At 39.5% G+C, this 24,169-nt stretch overlaps 1 protein-coding gene across 1 annotated transcript in view; it reads right to left on the bottom strand.

Moving 5' to 3' along the window:
- Positions 1-221: 221 nt before the first annotated feature.
- The window catches only part of GASK1B (golgi associated kinase 1B), a 53,936-nt gene continuing 29,988 nt past the window's right edge, over positions 222-24,169 (bottom strand). The window contains exons 3-4 of the mRNA XM_080915718.1: positions 6,827-7,044; positions 222-2,058 (exon numbers count right to left, since the gene is read on the bottom strand). Coding sequence (XP_080771844.1) covers positions 1,851-2,058; positions 6,827-7,044 — 426 coding nt within the window. The 3' untranslated portion in view covers positions 222-1,850. The remainder of the gene's footprint in view (positions 2,059-6,826; positions 7,045-24,169) is intronic.

Genomic DNA, 24,169 nt, shown 5'->3' with positions numbered 1-24,169 from the left:
TATACTTAAACATGTTGACTCACTTCTTGACAAGCTGGTGTGTTTGTGTCAATTATAATCTATTAAAGTGGAATTTTTTTCTATGATGTAGTCTATATTGCTATGCTTGTAAAAGTTGACATCGATATCAAATTATCATTTATGAGAATGTGGAAAATGCCATGTACATTGGGAACAAAATTGAAAAAAGAAGACGAGAAATATGATGAAAATGTGTAGCTCTTTATTTTTTAAGTTTCCAAAAGAAGAAAAACTCAGTAATTCAGCTTTTGTGAAGGGAGGGACACCTTTCAGACAGGATAGGAAGACCAGACTGGCCTCAGACTTGCAAACCTTCCAAGGCTTCCTGGATGCTGGAATTTCAGGTATGTACCACCACAGATGGCTAACCAATGACCTTCTAAATAAGGCATAGTAGAGTTGAAATCAAGAGAGGCATAATTTGCTCTAGATTCAAAGGCTCCTTATAAGTAGGTTAAGGAATGACCTGGCAAATTCTCCCTAGACAGAAAGACTCAGAGCATGAACTTTGTGCCTTAGTTCTTCCAGTTCAACAAAAGATTTGGTAGAGAGACTTAGGGGAGAATTAGTTGAGACTTAATTTTGCCTAATTTGTTGCCAAATGCTCTCTATCCATGTGTTCTTCATGAGAAGATTCAGTCATGTCTGCTGGGTTTTGTTAAGATTTCTTGTATTGAACTTATCTATATAATATAATATCTGAACATATTGTCAATACCTAGATAATATCAGTTCCATCAGATAAAACATAATTATACCAAAGAAGTCTTCATGATTAAAAAAAGTATCCTTTATAAAATGACAAATTGTTAGGTATTCATTGAAAGTGGGCTGTGGTTGTGGGCTTAGTCATACAGTGCCTATCCAGCATGATTGAAGGCCCAGATTTGATCCTGAGCACTTCGGAACATGGCATCACATACCTGTCTGTAATCCCAACACTTGGGAAATAGAGCATTGACCAAAAGACCACAGATGCATAGAATTCAAAGCCAGCCTGCCCATGAAACCTTAACTTCTTTTAACCCAACCAACCAATAAAAACAGTAGGAGACTTGACAAGTAAATTTTCAAACAGGTAAAACAAGCCTTATAACTTTTAATTTTCTAACTACAAGGCATAAATTGGATCACAATTGATTCAGCAAAATTGAACTAATGCATTGATTGTTAATATTTGTATGCTATCAATAAATGTCTTAAAAGGGAAGAATAGGAGATTTTTGTTTTTCAGAGGTAGCTGATTATCTTAGACTCTGGAAAATACACTGGTCATTTCTTATGAATCCACTATGTCTATCTAAAGGTTTTATAAGACTACTGCTCTTGCAGATCACACACCTCAATTGCCTGATGTAGAATTGCCACTGGATAGGGTTAGGAAAGCTGTTGTAACTAACAGCAATGAGAGAATGTCAATCAACTCTACTGCTAGCAGCTGGCCAGATCAGTCAAATGGCACAGGAGTGATTTATTAGAAGAGCCAGTGTCTCTGGTTTATACTGTTCCACCAAATGACATAAAAATAACTTAAACATCAGTAGAAAAAAATCATTTGGGTCATTGCGCAATGACAATGCTGAGGCATATATGTGTCTTAGGAAACAATATCAGGCATTTTGCAAGCAATATGTTATCCTGAAACTTTTTGAATCTGTACACCTTTAAATTCAACGGGCTTTTTAAACTTAGTTCATGATATGAACTGTGTCAGTTTTCGTGTATTCAACTCTGCGGCCTCATTCCTAGAAACATTTAAAGTTGATGTCTTTTAGTTACGAAAAGCCAAGCGTGACACATAGATAGTTCTCGAGGCAGAAAGCCACTTGTCACTCGTTCATAGGTAACACTCTAGCTCCGTGTGCGTTGATGTAGGTGATAAGGATTCTGGCTCTCCGCTCTATCACGTCGATAAGCTTCTCGATGCCTTGCCTGCCTCCTTGACTTTCCCAATAAACCTGATCAAGGAACAGAGACTGAAGGAGCTTCTGCCGTAAGTGTTGGCTCTTCAGAACAGAAACTGCGGATTCAGGGAACCTGAAATGAAAACACAATATTTCATTCTTAGCAATTGCTCAGGAATACCATTTTTCTCCCCGAGCTGCTCTGTCTTCGTCTGTCTCATAAATCACACTATCAAATAAGACCTAGAAAACCAAAATATTTTTGTCACTGACAAGCCGACATGTCTCCTAAAATAAAATACAAGAAGAATGTACTTCGAATGAACCAAATTATCTAATTCATTCAGAAAATGACATATTAATTTCCTATTTAAAGGTCATTGAAGACTGTCGAAGAGAAGCATAGAATTAAGATCTCATTAGGTCTGGAGATGTATTTCCCATCATCTTAAGCTCCATGTCTCCTACAGAAAGCCTTTTGTAACAAAGTGGAGTTTGATGAAAGAAATTGGTGAGAAGCAAAACATGTGTGGTTTCAGTGGAGTATCTTCCCTGAGCAGCAGTTACGGTCTAAAGTACGATGACCTCACACTTGTGATAGAACAAAAGAGAAATTATTAAAAAAAAAAAAAAAAAAAAAAAAAAAAAAACTCAATTAGAGGAAGAATTTCCTCTAGTTCAGATTATACTTTTGGAACTTGAGTGATTGCCTGTATTTTGCTTTGTGTTTGGTTTTGGTTGGGGGGAGGGAGTTATTTGTTGTTTTTTTAGTTTAATTATTTCTTTTATCTTTGACAGTATAATATAGTTACATCATTCATCCCTTCCGGTTTCTCCCTCCAAACCCTCCCATATACCTCTCCTTGCTATCTTTCTGATTCATGGCCACTTTTTTTATTATTTGTTACTTCACGAATATATATGTTTGGGTATATATTTATATATTTACCATTCTATATACTGGTCTATTATACTGTTACTTACTTGTATGTTTTTAGGGCTGACAATTTGGTATTGGATAGCCAATTGGTGTGCTCTTCCTTGTTTATGACTGTTTTTCTAGCTGTCAGCATTCCTTAGTTGCCTATAATTCTTTGTGTAGAATTGAGGAATCGTGGCATGTGTAGCTTAATCCTAATGGATTTATCTACAAAACAACTCCCACATCTGGGGCTTAGAAAACACTGAAGAGGAGGGAGTAGGGGTGTGTATACATAGGATCAAGGAGTTTGCAGCCAGAATGTCTCACCACCATGGCATTAGCTGAGTAAGGACAACAATAGATGCACTAAAATGAAGAGGGGCAAGGCCAGTGTTTTCCTGAATGGAGTATTAAATGATGTTCTAACTTATATGTTGAATGCCCTCCAAATGTCCATGCATCAAGATACTGTGGCTGGGGGATGGTGGTCCTTTAGGAGGTAAGGAATAGTGGGAGATGATATCATTAGGGCATGCCTTGAAAGAAATGTTAGGACTCCACCCCTTCCTCTTTCTCTCTTTCAGTTCCTGCTCCTAGGTGAAAAGGACTACCCCATCCTTGGTTATAAAAGTCTTGTTCATAACGGAAAACAAACTATTACCCTACTATTGGCATTTACACTGCATTGGTTAAGGGGAAGGACATAGCTAATAGGAATACAGTGGCATTTAGTGCCACCACCATGTACAGTGCCACTGAAAGATCAAAGAAACGGAGCCAGGTGGTTGTGTCCTGAAATCCCTAATGTTGTGAGTCACGTAAATCTTCCCACTTTGAGAGAGGATCACCTCAGACATTACTTACAGTAACAGGAAGCTGCCAATTGTTTTCACACAAATTCAACAAAACTAAACTTTTAGAGCAAGAACATTCAATGACATCTCACTGGACATCCTGACTGACTCATTAAGAGAGTTCACTGAACTTGCTTTTTTTCATATAGAAAGACTAGAGCCAGAGTCCAGCATGTATAGTGCCATAAGGTCTTAGAAAAATCTCTAGTTTAAGTCACAGGCTATGTTCCACAGCACCTCCAGCTTGGCCTCCTCTAACTTGCACAAGTGTGGTACCATATAATCACTTGGGTTCAAGAGTGAATTTCAAATAAATTTAGTTGCACCTTAAAACTGACCAAGCAAGAACATACACTTATTTAAACTTTTGGCATGCACTTGGGATTAAGACATGGGACACATTAGATACTAGAGATCCAGGGTCAAGAATTCTGATGATGAGGAATGAGAGAGCTGAAAGGGTCTGCAACCCAATGGGAAGAAAAAAAATAATCAACTAACCAAACCCACCACAGTTCCCAGGGACTAAAACACCAACCAATGAGCACACATGGAGAGACCCATGGCTTCAGGTGCATATGCAGCAGAGGATAGCACTGTCTGCTTCAATGGGAGGAGAGGCCTTTGGTCCAATGAAGTCCTGTTTTCCCAGTGTAGGGAAATGTCAAGGTGCTGAGGTGGGAGAGGGTGATTGGGAGAGAGAGAACCTTCGTGGAGGCAATGGATGAGAGAGGGGAGGTGGGACTTGGGGAAGGGGATAACATCTGAAATGTAAATACAGAGAATATTCAATAATAGAAAAAAAAGGAATTCTGGTGATGGTAGAGACCAAAGATTACTGAGCTGGACAGGGTAAATAGTATTGTGTGCTCTGGGACCCTTAAAAACCTATACTATGCAGTCTTGTGGGTTATGACTTAATGTTTTGTTGTATAATATACTAATATCCATAATTACTATTTCTATGGCTATTCAACCAAGTTAGCTTAGGAAGAATACATGAGATGAGAGTATTAAAACTGCCAGCCTCTTCCGTGACTAGAAGTCCTGTTCATAAAAGAAAGCAAGCCATTACTCTGCTATTGGTTTTACATTGCATTTGGTTAAAGGAAATATTCAGTGTGTGACTCTGAGCCTAACAAAGACTTCATTTTTGCTTATTGATGTGTGAATTATACGCTCAAAGAAGATTTAAACTTAAACCCATTATACCCAACAATGCAGTTAAGGTTTAATCTTCTTTGAAAGACTAAATAAAAGTATTCATATTTATGTGAATGTTTAAGAAAGATAGATATATGCCCTCAGCACTCTCAATTCTGCAAAAAAAAAAAAAAAAAAAAAAATGTAAATCCCTGTAATATCAATTTAATAAATGATGTCTTAGGAATGTCAATTTTCCTATGCATAAATTTTCCTTGGCTCGGGCATTTAAATGAGAGAAACTGCCATGCATTTGGCCTTCAATTGACAGAGCTGTAAAGAGCATCAACAAAGGAAGGAAAACCCTCCTGGAACTCTCAAAACCCACAAGAAAATGTTGAAAGTTTATAAAACCCACGTTATCTAAGTACAAAGATGGTTGGGAATGACTGAAATGTGGATATGAAACACACCTAGCCACATGCCAGTAAGAATAATAGCGTTAGAACACAAACGCAGGTTACCGCGGAGGAAAAACAGTAGCTGTAGGCTTGGAAGGATTGAGTTCTACCATTATCTTCAGACGTATCGGGCTGTTTTCCGGATGTTCAGTTCCGAAGGTTGGGCTGCCGATGCTATGGTTATCTTGTGAGTTTTTTAAGCTTCCAATAAAACCTAATTCCTTTGTGAATCTTCTTCCCAACTATTATGGGTAGGGAGAGTGGCCCCACTTGCTGTGAAATTTGCTCGTGGCTTCCATAGGGACTGATTAGACTTTCTAGCCAGCTCCTGCTACACTTTTTTTTCCAACATAATATTTTTACTGATTATTTGCAAATTTCACATCATGCACCAGCTCACATTCTCTTCCCAGTCCTTCCAGCTCTGTGCTCCCACCCTTGTGAACTTCCACCTCTCTAAAACAGGAAGAAGCAAAAAAGAAGAGGAAAAGAAGAGAAGAGAAAAGAGAATAGAAAGGAAGATTAAAGAAAAGTAAAAAGTCTCACTGGAGCATGGTCAAACTTCCCATGGGGACCAATTCCCCAAAAATCACTGAGTCCTTCTCCCCACTGCCCCCCTGGCTCCGCACCACCCTTCCCCCTGCTCCCTTACCAGAAGCCATCAATATGAGTCTCTGCTATCCACAAACGCACGAGTGAGTCACCTCTGAGTTTGGGGCCAATCTTGAGTACAACAGTTCTTCTTTGTCTATCCCCCAGCAGTCCCTCCTTTGTAGTTTTTCAAGACCCAGGCCCACGGTCTGTCTGCCAAAAAGACTTCTGAGTACCCAAAAGCCCTCCTACCCAGTTTAAAGGGCCAGCCATCCTCTGGTGCCCTACCCTTCCGAGAGCTCTTTTCCCACGATACTTATAACAATCACTTGGGTCAATCATAACTCTGACATCCTGCCATAATTATTAGTTCCACTGGCATGCCAAATAGTGGATTGCAGATTCAGACATCTCTACTGTTCTGCTGTACCCAATCCTGTGCTCTCACCACAGAGCCTCAGCGTCCTTCTGACAGCCCTGCATATGTCCAACCTCACCCACATGGGTTTTCACAATGAACGTTGAGCATGACAGTGAGGGCAGACTGTGGCAGGGGCTGCGTAGGCGTTGTGGACTGCTCATAGAGGTACTGGCTGCTCTTGGAGGGCTGGTTTTCTTCTTGGGAATCGCTATTCTCACACTTACCGTTTCTTTGGCAATTAAATATGTCTAACATAGGTGCAAGTTTACTAATTGTGAACAAACACATGGTCTTCCAAGATGTCACTCGGTTAGGAAAGGTACTCTTTGTTTTGGGTGTAACAGCCCCTTCCTGCACTCACAGCCCTCTGAAAGCTGATGCAGGAGGATAACCACAAGTTTAAGGTCAGCTTGAATCACACTGAGTTCCAGGAAAGCCTGAGCTACACAGAGCATTCCAGAACAATCTAGAGAGTGAGATGGGGTTTCCACAATAAACACAGCACTTACTCTCTGATGCCTTCTAACAACTTGAAGTTTAAGTTGTCTTCGCTTCTGTCAAAGAAGCCCTTATTGTTTATGAAGACCAAATGCCTTGGGTCATTCTTTCGCTGGGTAATGTGTGCTAAAGTCACAGAATTTTGGTCCTCACAGCTTGGCTTCTGTATACAGACGTCTTCCTTGCGAGGTCTGAATCCGCAGCAATTTGTATCCAAGCGATTATAAATCTGAAAATGGAAATGAAAACAAAAATCCAAGATGCTGAGCAAAAGCTTGGGAAAGTCACAAGGTTTCCAAAGAATGGGAGCTTTCTGAACAGCTGACCTGCCAGAATCTGGGCAGGCTCGGCTGCTTTAATTAAAAGCAGCTGTTAGAATAAGTCCAGAGTTCAAAGCCCTCTGACTCAGACAGAGCCCTAAGCATTTCCAGCTTCTGCTAACAGCAGATCGTCCAATTCAAGCGACCCCACTCTTGATATCCACAGTTCCCACGGAATCACATGCAAGCATGTGGCCAGCAGAATCTCTCACTCTTCAGGAAAGAGAAGACAGCAGAGTATTCTTACTGACCCAGGAACTAAGTCTTGTTTTCTTCCTGGGATTGGGCTCTACAGATTCTCATTACTTTGTCGGCTGTAAGGTCTGCTGTGCTGGACTGGAGCACTGCAGGAGCTAACCTAAAATAAGATATTGGAACTCTACAGGATGTATGGGATCCAATAAAGAAGCATCAGCTACATGCTGAGTTTGTGACAAAGCTATAGAGATGTTGGGGGCTCATTATACTGCAGAGAACTTAAAAGAAGGTTAATTAGAATATTGCTTAATATCACCCTTTTTGACCAAGAAAAAACAATATGCAATAATCAGAGTGTGGTAAACTTGAGCTCAGGAATTTAATCACTTTAAGTCAAGCCTCTGGTCTTATTACCATTAGCTAAGCCACCTGGTGTAGGAATTCCTTTTTGTCATTACTGTGCTTAATCACCTGTATGCTGTGACTTATTCACGTTCTACAGTTGGTGGAAAGATTAATGGAATATGGTACACTGCCCTGACAGGCAGGGGTGTCCAAACCTATGACACTGAAGCATGACATTGTTATTTACACACATGTTAGACCACAGCCACAGCTATCGTAAGATGTATGTAGCCCTGTGCCACAGGTTAGACCTACTTATAGGGTGTTCAGTCTTTACTTTAGATCTGAGTGCCTCCCCCAAAGGTCCATATAGCAGAGATTTTGTTCTCAGACTAAGACAGTTGAAGTGGTAAACTTTGGAGGATGGGATTTAGTTAAAGGTCCTAAGTGACCTGGTTAGGCCATAGGAAGGGATTTGGACCTTCATTACTCTTCTCTGATTCTCAGCTTCCTCTTCCCTGTACCACTGCCTTCCCATAGGTCCAAAAGCAACGAGGTCAACCAGCGAGGGACTAAAGTCTGCAAAACTGTGAACCAAGCTTAAACTGCCTGGTCCTTCATCGTCACCATCATATATACATAATCAACTATATTAATATTCATGAGGAAATGGAATGTTCTTAATTTTGGCTATACTAGAATAAACATTCAGACTTTAACTCTTAAGGACAAACTTATTTTTGTATTTCTTTGTTTGTTTCTTTGTTTTATTGTGGCTTGTTGCTTGAGACAGGGTTCCCTGGATAGCCCTTGACTATCCTGAAACTTGCTCTGTAGACCAACCTGGCCTTGAACTCAGATATCCAGTATATACCTTCTAGCAGTGCCACAGCTGGGGACCAAGCCTTTAACATGGGAGAAAGAACATAGGGGAGAATTATGATCTAAACTATAATAAAAGCCATGAATATTGAATGAGTTCATATTTGATCATGAGCGCTCATGAATTTAAGCCCTGTCAGCATCTCTGTAAGAATTATATTTTATAGTTGATGTTTTTAAACCTCGAGAAAGCACGAGCAATTCAGAATTGGAAAGAGGGCTGGGGAGATGGCTCGGCCGTTAAAGGCTAGGCTCACAACCAAAACTATAAGAACTTGGAAAGCATGACAGAGGATATCTTTTTTTATTGCCTTCCCCTCATTGGATTGTTTCCTACAGTGTGTTCTAGAATGTTCTATATAACCTAATTTTGAGTCATGACATATTCTGATGGTTTTACCAATTCTCTGACAGCCTGCTGTGCTGGGCAAGTCTGACCAACATTCCCACTGATTATAGGATGTGTGACCAGTTCCTCTTCTGGGAAATGATGTCACCGGTGTTATTCTGATCCAAACATGTACTTGGTAAGCGCATTACCATGTGCCAAGTATATGCCTATGTATACACAGGGATGTACAGTCAGACTACAAGGCCTTGGATACTGTGTTTTACTCAGTTCCATTGCTCTCTGGCTAGAGTAATGCATGTCCTTATATTTTTGACCTTGTATAGCAATGGCTTGCATAGCTATTAAATCATTGTCTCCAAGTCATCTCAAAATTCTGTCATAGTTTTCATCTGAGTCCCCATTCAATATACCAAGAATATTGGTATAACACTTATCCATTAAAGTCCCTGAAAGTCAGCATTATCTGCCTGGTTTAGGTACTTGCCAAATACAGTTCTGTGTACTTTCAAGATAGCTCACCAATTTTTAAAACCTAATAAAGCACATTCCACATAGCTGTGAACCCGAGATGATATTTTAATGTGCTTGTTTAGTGCACACATTAAAGAAACAAACATTGCAATAATAAAGTACCCACAGTGCCAAGCCGTGTCTCTGCTCTTAAGTGGGCATCCTACAAAGACGCCTATTGTGGGTAAATGTTTTCAGATAAGCAATAATGATGCCAATCACCATTACTGCTTGTTTGAGTTCTTACTGTTATATTAATTTACTTAATTTCTGGTGCATGCATATGGTACGTTTGTATGTGCACGACACCCTCCGCATATAGAGGTCAAAGGACAACTTTCAGATGTGGATTCTATGCTTTCATCTTATGGGTTTGAGATAGAATTCAGATCATCAAGCTTGGCAAAAGGGACCTTTGCCAACCTGGCCCAGGCATGTCACTGGCCCTGACTGAATTCATGCTTTCTTATTCTATAATACAAGAAAAATCATTTTTTACAAAACCAGTCTACTGCTGAAGAGGACTGCCAACCATCATTTTCCATAAAAGTATTCCTTCCTTATTTTTAGAAAAATATATCTTTTCCATGTTTACCTAACTAAAATTACACTCAGAAAAAAAACTCCAGGTGTTCCTGCCAATTTCTTTAGAGATGGGATAGATATTTTTAGACATATTTCCTTCAAAAGCTTTTTGTCTTGATCCCATTTTCTTTTGGTAGCTGTCATTTTGTCTGTAGAAAAAAAAATATCTTCTGAGTGACTTAAGTTCTCTTATTGCACCTAAAGCAAGGAAGCCTCTGATTCATTGTGAGGCTCTGAAGAGTCACTAGACGTCTGAAGAAAACCAGCTCCGTTTTACATAAAAAACACACGCAATCCAGGTCTGTGTTCAAAACTAGATACATCAAGGACTTGGGTGAATTTATTCATATCATCACTGTCTTCAAAGTAATGAGATTAAACAACTAATTGCAGATAGTGTCCCAACAAAGCAACAGAAATGAAATGAAGAAACCGAGCTATGGTAAGAGAGCGACTCCTCTGGGCTCCTCTCTTCTCACAAAGGGTAGAACTCGGGATTCTAACCCGGAAGTCTAAGCTGTCTTCAAAGCACCATGCTCTCTCGTCCATCCGGATGTTACCTTTCAGGTACTGTCCCCCGTCCAAGGCAAAAGAAGCATTTGTTTACATCTGCATAAAACGTTAACTGAGTCTGCATGCAATTACTATTGACTGCAAGAGTTTCCGCCGAAGTACAGAGAACTTCAGGCCAGAACAGCAAGGAAAAAAAAATGCATAAATGAAAAGACGTAAGAGTTGAGTTTCAAGAGCCAGGCAGCAGGAACTGGAAAAGAAATACTCCATTACACTCAATGGGCGAAAGGGCTTTACAAAAATGCTATGGGTGTGTCCAATGCTGCTCACGGGCACTGTTTGCACTGGTGTCGTGAAATGGAATGAAGCAGTGTGAAGCAGCCTGTGTCCTCGGTGGACTTGGTGTGAAGTGGCCTGGGTCCTTGGGAGGCACTGGACAGTAAAGTTGGAACGCACTGTTGGGCACAAAGAGAATGTGAAGCCAATAGGAGTTAGAGTGCCATGCTCATGTGAAAAACCGGAAAATAGATTTAGCTGAAAACTTCGCCATTCTCTCACATTGACCTGGAAGGACAGAAGGCCAGTGAGCAGGACTTCAGGAGAAATCATTAAAAGAATAAGAACTGAAACAGAGCATGCTGGGAAGCTGAAGAGAGAGTAAAATGAGGATGTTCTCCCCTACACAGACAGTGAACTCCCATCATCCACACGTTACGGCATAAACCATCAAATTGGTATCAACTGATTTTTCTTTCTAAATTCTTAACTGGTCTGCATGAACATAGGTGTGCATGTATATATTTCTTGTTTAATAAGAGTATTAATATTCTTTGTGGAGGGGTGTATACACTTGTTAATTTGTGTGCACACATGCATGTAAGAATACTTGTTCATATGTGTGGGTCAATTTGGAAGCTAGAGACTGACTTCAAGTGACTTTTCCTGTCCCTCTCCCTGTTAATGTTTGACAAAAATCTCTCATTGAACCTGGAGCTCACAGACTAATCTAGGCTGGTTAGCTGGCTGATGATCCTTCTGTCTCTGATTGGTTGAGGCTGGCTGACTGATGATCCTTTTGTCTCTGATTGGTTGAGGCTGGCTGGCTGATGATTCTTCTGTCTCTGATTGGTTGAGGCTGGCTGATGATTCTTCTGTCTCTGATTGGTTGAGGCTGGCAGGTTGATGATCCTTCTGTCTCTGATTGGTTGAGGCTGGCTAGCTGATGTGCCTCTGTCTCTGCCCACATTTCCCTTTCTGGAGTTACAGATGTACACCCACTGCCATGCTTTTATATGGGCACTAAAAATGCAAATCCAAGTCTTCATGAAAAGTGCACAGCAAGCAGTGTGCCAACTAAATTATCTCCCCAGCTCCTGTCTTAAAATCCTTAGTGACTTTAACCAAACTATTTGGTTTTAGTTTCAACTTTTTGATCCAGAGTCTTGTCTATACAACACTGTCTGTCCTAGAACTTGTGAAATAGAAGACAGATCCACCCACTTCTGCCTCCCAAATGCTAGGATTAAAGGTGTGTACCACCACACCTTACTCAAACATTAAGCAACTACCTTCTTTTGAAAGAAAACACCAAATTTAAGGGGGGATGGCTTAAATATTCAGGAAAGTATGTAGATAAACAGAAATTTTACCCAAAGACTAGCACATTGCAGTGAATAGTCTCTAATGAATCAACTCTGCTGAATTTTGTAATTCAGTTTGAATTTGACTATGTACAAACCTTCAACAAAGGACTTCCTTGTATTGAGAAAAAACAAGCACAGTAAAGTAGTAGGTATGCCAAGAGGAGAGAAACTTATAAAAGTTCTGCCAGGAGCAAGCCACCAGCTGCCTCTATGTCTGTCCTTTGCTTTTAGCTAGTGTCTGTCTAACCGTGGATCATGAATTCTGCATCTGGTAGGAAATCTACCATCATGCCTTGCGTGACATTTGAATAACAGGCAGGTGAAATGGAAATCCCAGAAGAAAATTCTTTCTTTTATTTGGCTGGCAGTTTCCTGGCAGAGTTCCTCTGACTTTCAATTATTTGATTGAACATCTTACTTGCTTGTAAAAAAAAAAAAAATTCAGGTAGAAAATAGGTCTTACTTCCAACAATTAATTTCAAAAGGCAAAGAGACACAGAATCAAATTTACTCACAGTACTCCGAGCATAAAACACAAAAGATTTGGGCTTATTTGTCAGAGTAACTCACATGGGAGATGTGCTCTGGGGTTTTGTCCTATATAAAGCTGTGTGGTTTCGCAGTGCTACAAATGGGATCGGAGTTGGTGTCGCACCTACTAATGAGTAAGAAAACACTATATCATGGGAAGAGCAATCTTAAACAAACACTGCAGCATCTGTGCTGCTTGCTGATGCAGGCACAGCATCTTCCTGCGGGGGCTGCAGAAAGGAAGCTTCTGAAGAGAGAGGAGAAGAGGAAAAAGAGGAGAGGAGAGGAGAGGACAGGAGAGGAGAGGAGAGGAGAGAAGAGGGGAGGGGAGGGGAGGGGAGGGGAGGAGAGGGGAGGGGAGGAGAGGAGAGGAGAGGAGAGGAGAGGAGAGAAGGGAAAGGGGAAGGGGCAGGGGAAGGGGTAGGGGTAGGGTTGGGGGGAGAGAGGGAGAGAGAGAAAATGTGTTCTTCCCCGTCCTGCATCCTGCACTTGGCAACTGCATCAGTTCATGAAGCAAGCCACGGATTTCACTTGTGTTCCATGCTACCATGACAACAAATACGCACTGCCGGAGACTAGCAGGGCAGCTGAGGAATGATGAGGAAAGTCACAATGTTCTTCTGTGTCTAACATCTAACAAGGAGCCCCGGCTCTAAGTCCCTGTGTCTTTGAGCTGCTCTAACCCACCTCCGCCCCGGAGTTTCCCATTTAAATCACTATCCATGTGTACCAACTCAAGGATGGATCTCTAGCTTCTTCCATATAACAGATTCACAAGGAAGAACACGGTATTGTTTCTCGGTTCAGTGTTCAGTGCTGTGATGTATTTAGGATAAGATGTTAAAAGCGTCACTGTCTCACAGAAAGGCTCTGGATAAAGGCACCAGGCAACCAACAGCCTATTTTTAGGGAAAGAAATTCACTTTCTATAATTTGAGCAGGCAGAACGACGGCATTAAAAATAAACTCTGCCCAAGACACACCCACCTTCCTGCAAGGAGTTTTAAAAAGCACTCAAATGAACAAACAGAAAAAGACAAGTATTTTTATATCCTGTGAAGTTCTGATTTGCAGACTGAGTTTATATTAAGTAGAGAAATCTGACACAGGAAGATGGGGTTGGAGCAATGACTCAGGGATTAAGAGAAATGCTGCTCACCCGAAGGATTCAGGTTCAATTCCCAGCACCCACACAGTAGCTCACAACAGCTCATACTTCCAGTGTCAGGATCCAGCACCCTCTTCTGTCCTCCCTGGGTCCCAGACACATGGGTGGTAACACATGCTTGTAAACAGAACACTCATACACTTAAAACTTTTAAAAAATCTTTAAAATTAAAAAATAAACAAAATGAAAAGGAAAAAACCTAATTTTTTTTCCTTAAGAATGAACGAAATTTAAACTAGAAATGAAATATACATAATCTAAAAAAAATTTTTTTTAAATGCATCCCTCGAATGAACCGAGGCAGCATTACAGCTTACATAAACTGGGATTATGAAGAAGCAAAAGCTCCTGTTCACTTGCATCTGAAGGAATAACACCACTGAAACCTGGTCTTTTGTACAGTAATATTTGTTCATATTTAGTATTTACAAAGAATTCCTGCCAATTTTATTTTTCTCGATAATGTGAATCTATGAAAAGAAAATTGACAAGAATAAAAGACAAATTAGGTGATGGTGCTTGGACCATGCTGGGCATGGCTAAAATTGAAGAGACCAATCTGACATCTAAACTCATTTGTTTAATGAAACTCAATTAAAACAGTAACTAATTCTGACACATTGATTATCTGTTAGCCTTTGAAAACATTTTGTTTTTATTTTCTGAATTGGCCTTGCTTTCAAAGTTGTTCTTCCATCCACTATACACAGCATCTCCCACTCTACAATAGATTTATTTCCGTGCTTCTTATACAGCCTTATATATAAAACCATCTACGTTTTTAAACATGTAGACAAAACACTCATACACTTGAAATAAGTACAATTTCTTTAAAATAAAAAAATAAACAAAAAGAGGACGAAACAACCTAACTTTTTTTTCAAAAAGAAATAGCTACGAGGCTTATTCCATTACAGACGTATTAATCATTAAGATAATATGGACAAGCATTAGGTTCATGGGTCCCAGTCATTACATACAAATAAAGAAAACAATCCCATGAGGGTGACTCAGCTGCCCCAAACGAGAAACAAGAGCAGCCTGCAATGGTGTCTCATGCTAAGAAGGCCAATGGGCTTACCATCATGGATGCTACAGCTTCGGGTGCTAAGCATGACTAATTTTGTATGTCATACCAGTGCACTTCCTGTCTTAGAAAGAACGTATACTTAATAATTGTTAATGAACACATGCGTGCATGCTATGAATAACACTGATGTGGGGATGAATCCAGACCTCCACGTTCCCCTATCTGTTGTCTTTCTAATGATGTCTCAGCACAACAACTGAGCTTTAAGATGCAATGCATGAGCTTTCTGTATATATTCTTCTCATATTGTCACTCAGGTATTTCAGATGTACTTGCCAGCAGACATTTAACAAAGTATCAATTCTCCAAGGCCATATTTAAAACTTAAGAGAATCTGGCACTTACGCTGTGTGTTTTCCTGGGTTGTGCAGAGGAGCTCAGACTGGAGCTATTCCTGGTGGACTGCTGCCTACCTTGACTTACGCTAAGACACTAACAAATTTACTAACTAGTATAAATACTAACACACTGAAAATGGCAAATAGAGGAAAAAAAAGCAAGTCTCAGTATTATGAAAATACTTTTGACCCTGAGGTTCCTTGAAAAGCCTAACAAAATCCATTGCCCCAGACCAGATTCCATTTGATTGGACCACATCACAATATTGGCGTTTGAAGCTCCACGTGTCTGTTAGTAAATGATGCCTGTAAACAGAAGCATCAGCGTGGCTGGAGAGAGCGTGAGAACAACAGTGTTTACCTCCCTTTCGCAATGGATCAACAAGCTCTAAGTTAACCCTCAACCTTCTCTCTACGTCTACTTCCTCGGTAACCAATGAGGGACTATGAGAGATTTTAAGCAAGTGTACAGCAGTATCTATGCAAGCATATGTATAACACTATGTGCATTATAGTGGTTCCTAGGGAATATCTGGACGAATGGCCAGATGGATAGTCAACAGTCCCAACGAGAGTTTGGAGTTTTTCATTTGTTCATAACAGATTCACCCAGAAGTCCAACTACAATTTCTACTTTTCCTGAAACATGCTAATTTAGTGGGTGTCAGAATCATGCAATGATATTGGAAAGGAAGGCAAAAGCTATTTCACATAGCATGTTAAACAACCTTTGAATCTCAAATGGCTACATATAAAATAAAAGGCTTTTGCAAACTCATCATCTCTTCAGCAACCCCAAGTATAATGAAACCTATGATTGATTGAAAGATTTAACTGTGTATTATTAATTTAGCACTATCTGAAAAGTGCATGGCAACTGTGAAAATAAATTTTAAAATTCACATACTAACCAATATGTTCTTCACATCTAGCTAACAATAAAATTAGAACTGACCAGAAACTACTTAGTAGGTTATCAAAAAAAAAAAAAAAAAAAAAAACCATGAGATTATGTATATCATGGTTTTGACTTTCTCTCTTTTACTTAAAACAAAAGTAAGTACCTAGGTCAGCCAACATCCCAGTGTAGAGAAATCAAGGATAGAAGTGTCTGAAAATTAATGCTAGCGATGAACAAAAACATACAAAGTTCTGCTTCCATATATTCCAGTGATCCTATACCTGAGTACAAATCCAAAAGAAGGAGGAGAAGGAGGAAGAGAAGGAGGGGGAGGAGGAGAAGGAGGGGGAGGAGGAGGAAGAGGGGGGAGGAGGAGGAGAAGAGAAGGAGGAGGAGGAGGAAGAGGAAAGAAGAAGAAGAAGAAGAAGAAGAAGAAGAAGAAGAAGAAGAAGAAGAAGAAGAAGAAGAAGAAGAAAGGAGAAGGAGAAGGAGAAGGAGAAGGAGAAGGAGAAATGAAGAAAAAAGAAATCGGTGTGTCCAAGAGACATCTATGTTCCATGGCCATTGCCATATCCCATGTGGCAACCAAACCATGAAATTATATCATGCATCTATGTGGATAGAATAAAACAAAACATGAGTCACATATGGAGAATTATTTATAGACAAAATGAAAATCTTCCTATTTTGGGCAACACGGACAAAACTGGAGAACATTATATTACATTAAATAAGTCAAGCACAGAAAGATAAATCCCACATGTCTCACCCATCTGTGGAAGCTTAAAGGGTTGATACCATGGAAACTGCATGCATTTCCCAGACACTGGCAGGATTGGGGAGGGATGATAAGAGAAGATGATTAATGGGCACAGGGGTAGAACTTAGTAGAAGAAATAATGAACTGTTCTGTGGCACAGAAATATAATGTGGTTGACAACAATTAATTGCTTATTTCAAAAGAGCTATTAGAGAAGAGTTTGGACTTTACAAAATTAGAGATGATAGAGATACCAGTTACCTGATTCCACCAGAACAAATTGCATATGAAATTAAAATACTGCAGTGGCAGATAAATATGCGCAGTAAAAAAAATTTTAATATTTAGAAAAAAATACATTAATGGTCTTAAATATGTCATGCTGGGAGCAAACATCTTGGGAAGCTATTTGCTATTAATATATTAAGGTTTCGAGGTACAAATTATTATGAAAAGAAAGTGGTCTGAGGCAGATATGATGGTACCAACCTGTAATCACAGTATACAGGAGAATTATAAAGGAAAAGAATTGTGAGCTTGACGCCAGCCTGTGAGACCCTGTCTAAAAACTTAAAAAGAAAAGAAGAGGGAAAAAAGGAAACCAGCTTGTCTCCAAAATAGTAGATATTGACTGCTGAGGTCAGCTTTTGGCTCATAAGCCAAGTATGAGTCAATGCAGCTAAAGACTACCACTGTCCCCATTCCCCTTCCTCTCCATTTCCCTCTCCCCCTTTCTCTTCCCACCCCCATTGGCAGATTAAAACAACTAAATAGCTTTCATGATGTGAAGTGAGAGAACGTGGTTTCTAAACTTCAAGTCTCTGGTCAAAGGGAAAATCATCATAGCTTAGTGCACATATATTTGCTTTCCCACCCTGTTGTACTATTGAAGAGAACATTAGCACCAGCAGTGTTTTCCACTGAAGGCCCTTAAAAGTGGAAACCATTTGCCTCTTGAACTAGAGACCTACTGTCTCCTTTCTCCCTTCCCAGGGTTTCCAGAAGACCTAATTGTCAGAGGAAACCACGTCAGTCTCTGCCCAGAAGACCTCCCAATGAAGGCACCTTGAGGTGTGAGATCCAAAGTGCTATCCTCTTGAAGGACATGTACCAGTGAATGGTTAAAGAGGAAGCAGACAAGAGGAACAACCATGAAGACAGCTGGAGTGGAACATTACTGTAAAACAGAGCACGGAAAGGATGTTTTGTCAGTGTCAAGAGGCAAACCCTTAAACCTCAACTGACAACTGAGGCCAACAAGAAATTATAGAAACCCCACAATAGAGATACACTGGCTTTCACCAAAACCCATTCATGGTTTTCTACAAGTCTGCAATTCCTAATTTGGTTTATAAAGTAACATAAGAAGTGATGAAATACACTAACAGGAACAGAATAGTTGTTTAAGCATACATACATGCATACACACACACACACACACACACACACACACTATTCAAATGAAATGCTTCAAAAACAAAGCAAAACATCCTTATGTTGTTAAAATGTTTGCAAGCAATGAATGTGTGCTCTTAGTATCTATCACATTAAGATCTGATTTCAGGACTGGAAAGATGGCTCAGTGGCTAAGAGCTGTTCTTACAAAGAACCCAGATTCTAAGATTGGATTCTAGCACCCATGTGGTGAATCACCACCTCCTGTAACTCAAGTTCTCAGGGAGATATGACACCCTTTTCCAGTCTCCATGGGATCCAGACATGCATGCATGGGTACACAGATATACACACACACACACACACAAAAAAAAAAAAAAAAAAAAAAAAAAAAAAAAAAAAAAAAACACTCATTCACGTATAAAATAAAATAAATAAATAATCTGGTTTGAACCTGCTTGTTTCCTGGCCAATGTCTTGTTCTGGGTTGATTGGTTGGTGGGTAATTGGTTGGTTGGTTGGTTGGTTGGTTGGTTGGTTGGTTTTTGGGAATGGAAGGTTCGTTTTGTTGTTGTTTTGTTTTGTTTGTAGGATTTTTTTCTTGGTTGCTTGTTTGTATTTCGAGGCAGAGTTTCTCTGTGTAACTCTAGCTGTTCCAGCACTCACTCTATAGACAAAGCTGGCATCGAACTCAGAGACCTGACTGCCTCTGCCTCCCAAGTGCTGAGATTAAAGGCAAGTGCCACACCAACCCAGTTATTTACCTTCAGCCTTCCCCTGTCCTTCCTTAGCTGGTAAAGGTTTGGAAGTAGGAAGGTGCAGGAAAATGTAGTCACCTGAATGTGCAGTGGGTCACCTTTTAAAAATGCACAATATCCACTTACTACATATGAATTCATGGATGTATGAGTGTAGAGTGGTTTCCAGCTACCTAAAAAGCCCGTGTTAGCTTCATGAGAGGGATCACATCTGGGAGAATGTACAAGAGTGGGTCATGAGGAAGAAGACAGGAGTCAAGTCTTCAGAGAGAAGAATGAAAAGCAAATATGTAAAATCTGATCATTCTGAAAGATGGAATGTTGTGTCCTGCTTTGTTGGGCCATGTACTTTGGGATTAAAAACAGAGACACCTTCCTTCAACTAAGAGAATCCAAGAGTGAAATGTTTATTTGTTTTAGTCTACAGATAAAGGGCCCCATCAGTTACCAAATACATGCAGGTAACTTGCTGTCTTCCTGTCTATGGAAAAATGAGAGTCCACACTCTTGGGTCTGTACAACAGGCCCAAGAAAATTGGCCTTATATGAACTTGCAAGTAGAAAGAAAAACTAAATAAAAATAAGCAAGAAGATATAGGCTTGAAGTTTACACATTAAGATCCCACTGCCCATATGCATAGGCTTTATCGAAATCATGTTTTCAAACAAACTGAAGGATATACATAAGCCAGTTATAAAACAAGTAAAAAGCTTTGGCATGTGACAGGGATTACTAATAATTTGATGTGAGCTAATAGTAATATGCTTGTATGCTTAATCTTCTAATGATGCATGCTGAAATACATACAAATTAAGTGATGCAGTGTCTATGACTTCCTTCAGATTAATACAGGGCATAGGAAATGGGTAGCATTAAAGAAGAAACAAGACTTTCGGGAGCTGGGAATTGTGGACAGATGCTCAGAGGTTTGTTATGCCTTAGCTGCTTGTATAATTTTGGTGTTTTTCACTTAATCACCTTATATCTTTATTTACTTTGGTTCTGAGGATAGGTGTGAGGGCCTCACCCATGCTAAGCATGTTCTCCCTCCCTCAGCTATAACTCTGGCTTCCATAATAACTCTAAAAGCCCTCAGGCACTGAAACTTCACTGCCCAATCAAATGGAAGCCCTTACAGATTATTTTAGTTTTCTGCGAGGTCGATTCGGTGACAGTTTGGACAGTAAACGGCAGCCGAGAAAGACAAGGAGATCAGTTGGGAGCCCTAGATGGCATCTGACTCATCGGGAGAGAGTCTGATTAAGGTGCATTGACAGGAAGGAGAGATAGATAGGCATATGGGAGTCGTTTTGAAGAACTGTCAAAGTCTGCTGTTGCTTGACTGTGAGGCACCAAGCAAAGGGAGGCTAAAAAAGATGACTCAGAATGTAGATTTAACCTCCAGATTTAACACAGTTGTGTAATGAAGAAAAATAGGTAGGTCAAGAGAGGAAGTCATTAGTGGTAAGCTGATAAAAATACTCCCAAGCGTAGTAAGAACCTAAGGAAGTGACTACCATCAAAAGCAAATTCTTTAAGTATGCATTAAAATAATGCAAAGTCGGTTGTATGATTTATTTATACTTCAACTGTCATAAATTAAATGGACTGGGATGACGGAACGGAGTGAATTATTTCGCTGGTTATAAGGGGAACATTGGTAATCCCACACTCAGGAGGCCGAGGTGACCAGACTGAAGGGTTCAGGGCATCATGGGCACACAGCAAGACTCAGCTCAAAAAGAAAAAAAGAATAAACTCAAATCTTGTTAAAACTAATATAAAATATCCCCAAGCCTTAGTAATAATTCTTACATGGTTTATTCATTTCATCTAACGCCAAAAAAGTTTTTTAAATTAAAAAAAAAATTTTTAAAACTATTTCTTGTTCTTTTAAGCAATCTTGTAAGTGGGTTTTTTTTTTAACATCATTTCGAATTTCTCTACTTTCCTAAATACTAAAAAGCAAGAAACATGTGTGGGTGCCCCATAAACACCAAGGTTTCTGAGGGGTCCACCCAGTTATTAGAAACAATACTAAATATTACGATGAAATTACAATTTTACAAGGTAAGCTTATAAGAAGGGGAGATCTTGAGAAGAATTTTTTAAAAAGATGACTTAAGCACATCTATTAAGTGTGCTAAGCATCATCGATCATGCTGAAAGAATTTCTCTTGAATTTCACTGGTTAAACGAGAAGTATTATAAATCTAAAATAACCATAATAAATGTCAGTGTTTGGCATGTCATCTCCCCCCCATAAAGTGTGACCTTGGCCAGTTTTTTAAAATTATGTTTCTTTTCTCTAGAAAATTTCATCCATGTATATAACGAAACAAGGACATATCCAGCCCCCATTCCACTTCAGTCTCCCCCTATATGCCTTCCAATATGTCCTTCTTACAACTTCATACCACCTTTGTTTGTTTGTCAATAACCCACTAAGTCCAGTGAGTGCTACCAATCTGAGCATGGGGGCTTGATCATCCACCAGCAGTAGCCACATCTCAAACAAAGGATGGTTCTCCTTCTTCAGAAGCTATTGCCTGCCAATAGCTCCGCAGTAGGGCACTGGTCCCGGAGAACGCATGATAGATACACCTATGATGTTTAGAAAAGCATAGTCCCTTCACCCTTTACCTGAGTAAGAAGCCTGTAGCCAAGGAAACCATTCTGATTACGTCATACTTTCCATAGCAGAACTGGGATGCCATATCAACAAACCATAAGGAGGAGAAATACAGAGTTCTGCAGCCTCTTTGCTCCTCTCCCTCTTTCTCTACTTTTTCGGTCCAAGACAAATTCATGATGCTAGTTAACCACTCTATGAAGCTAATCCCAGACTTCCTTTGCTTCTTGTTCCTAAGACATTATTTGAGGCCATCATCCCTCACTATTTTCGATCAAGCAAATAAGAAACTGCACCATTCATTTGAACTTGCCAATAGATACATAATCAGAGGTCATTAAAGTTGATAATGCTCTAATTCTGAAAAACAGAAACTAAGCTAAACTATGTTAAGTCTCGATGTCTGGAACTCTGGACTACTCTACCTGCGTCCACCAGAATGCCCACCTGTGACAAGGCTTCCTCACTGACTGCTGATGGCTACATGTGAAAGCCATGGGCTCTGAGAAAGCAGAAGAAGAGAGGATGCTTGAGAGTCCTTTATCAGCTATCAAGGGGCCATAAGCAGAATCTCTCTTTGCCTGGCAGAGAATGGTCAAAACAAATAAAACTCTGTTTTGCAAAAGATAAATCATTCTCCCTTCTATAAAAGATGGTTGAGGGTGGAAGACTGGAAAGAAGGCCTACTGGGTAAAGTCTTGTGCACACATGAGGACCCAAGAACCCACATGGAAAGTCACGGTGGCACACAGTTGTAAGCCCAGTGCTGGCAGGGAGAGGCTGAAAGATCTCCGCGGCTAACTGGCCAGTTAATGAACATCACCAATATGACAGCATACACTCCCACATACAGATATGCATGTGTGCACAGGGAGGGGGGAAGAAAAGATGGTTGGAATTTTTACTTTCAACCTACAAAGATCAAAGCAAGGGGACTTCTATAGAAGAGCAAATTCCTTACGCACCAGATGAAAAGGAGGGGGTGGCAGGGATAACTAGAGGAGACAGCTGTCCTGACAGGACAGGAAAAATGTGGCTAATCCTTGAGTTTAAAACCATGGGTTCATTACTCACAGCCATCTACGCAAGAACTACGTTTGGAAAACAGGGAAGTGTCTTCAGGCATCATTTGCCAATTCAAGGTACCTTTGCACATTTTGAGCTCCTTGTTAAGATTTTTCTCCATTAAAATCTTTTCCTATCGAGTCCTGCTTTTCTGGATTAAATGCCAAACTCCCTAGTTTCATTCTAGAGCCAACCATGTGATAATAATTCACAGCTTCCCATTTCATTCCATAAGATTTGAGACTTAATTGTCGTGCCTGATATATTCTACTATGGTTATCTCAAATTAAATTGTGTAACTCTTGGGGGCAGAATATCATCTCTTTCAACTTTTTTATATAGAACATTAAACCCCCTCTGTGTCTAAACCAAAAAGGATCTGGAAAAAGTCTAAGTGGAAAGAAACATGTTAAAAGGTTTTGGTAATAGTGAAAGCAAATATTTCTGAATATACAACTATCACCCCCTTAATGTAAAACTCATTCATTAATTTCTCATCAACAAATAGACTTAGAAATTTTTATTCCATGAAACAATAAAAAGATACCAAATATTTCAATTCATTAGATTCTTCCATTTATTTTTTTAATTCCCTTTCTTTAACAACATTACTTTCTGTGCTATAAGCAGTTTTTCTTTCACTTGTAACAATCCTAATTTGACACTGAGAGTTATTATTTTAATGTAACTTGGTAGTTTTCCTTGACCAAAAAACAGTGCCCCCAAGAGCTGCAGCATTTCTAAACATTTGGCTGATAACAGAAAGGTTACAAGTCAAATAAGAGAAAAAGTTGCTCTTAAGAAATTCAGAGTTTATAAGAAAAGACAGAGATGTCAAAAAGAATTAAACCATAATAAAAAAAAAAGACTTAGAAGGGATGGATATCAGTCAATAAGCATCCAATAAATTAAAATATTTGTAAATGACTTACAACTTAATGAATAAATTAATATGGAGATTGATTTACTTACTTTTTATATATGTCTTTGAATTTCTAAGTGTTTAGTTTGCGTAACTAATGAATGATATTTACTGAATATGTATCAGGCATCATTCTAATACATGAAGGTATGTACAAAAGTCATTTGTTCTTTCATTAGTCTTCTATGTGGTATGAGTGTCCTATTTTACAGATAAAGAAACTGAGGAGAGAAAAGTTTAACAGATTTCTCATAGCTAAGAAATGACCGCAGCATGATTGACATCCAAGCTCTGCACACTAATTCATTCTCAGTTTCCAACATTACAGTACAGGTTCCTAGTTCAGGAAACAGAGTTCTTGAGTGGCAAAATCAGTCCTGTCATTTTGCCTAATCTTTTGAGAGAAATTGGGACAAACTTTAGAAACACAAAGCATTTTCTAGGA

The sequence above is a fragment of the Micromys minutus genome, assembly GCF_963924665.1.
Source record: "Micromys minutus genome assembly, chromosome: 4".
NCBI classification, from domain to species: domain Eukaryota; kingdom Metazoa; phylum Chordata; class Mammalia; order Rodentia; family Muridae; genus Micromys; species Micromys minutus.
This window is presented reverse-complemented; position numbering and strand designations above follow the sequence as displayed.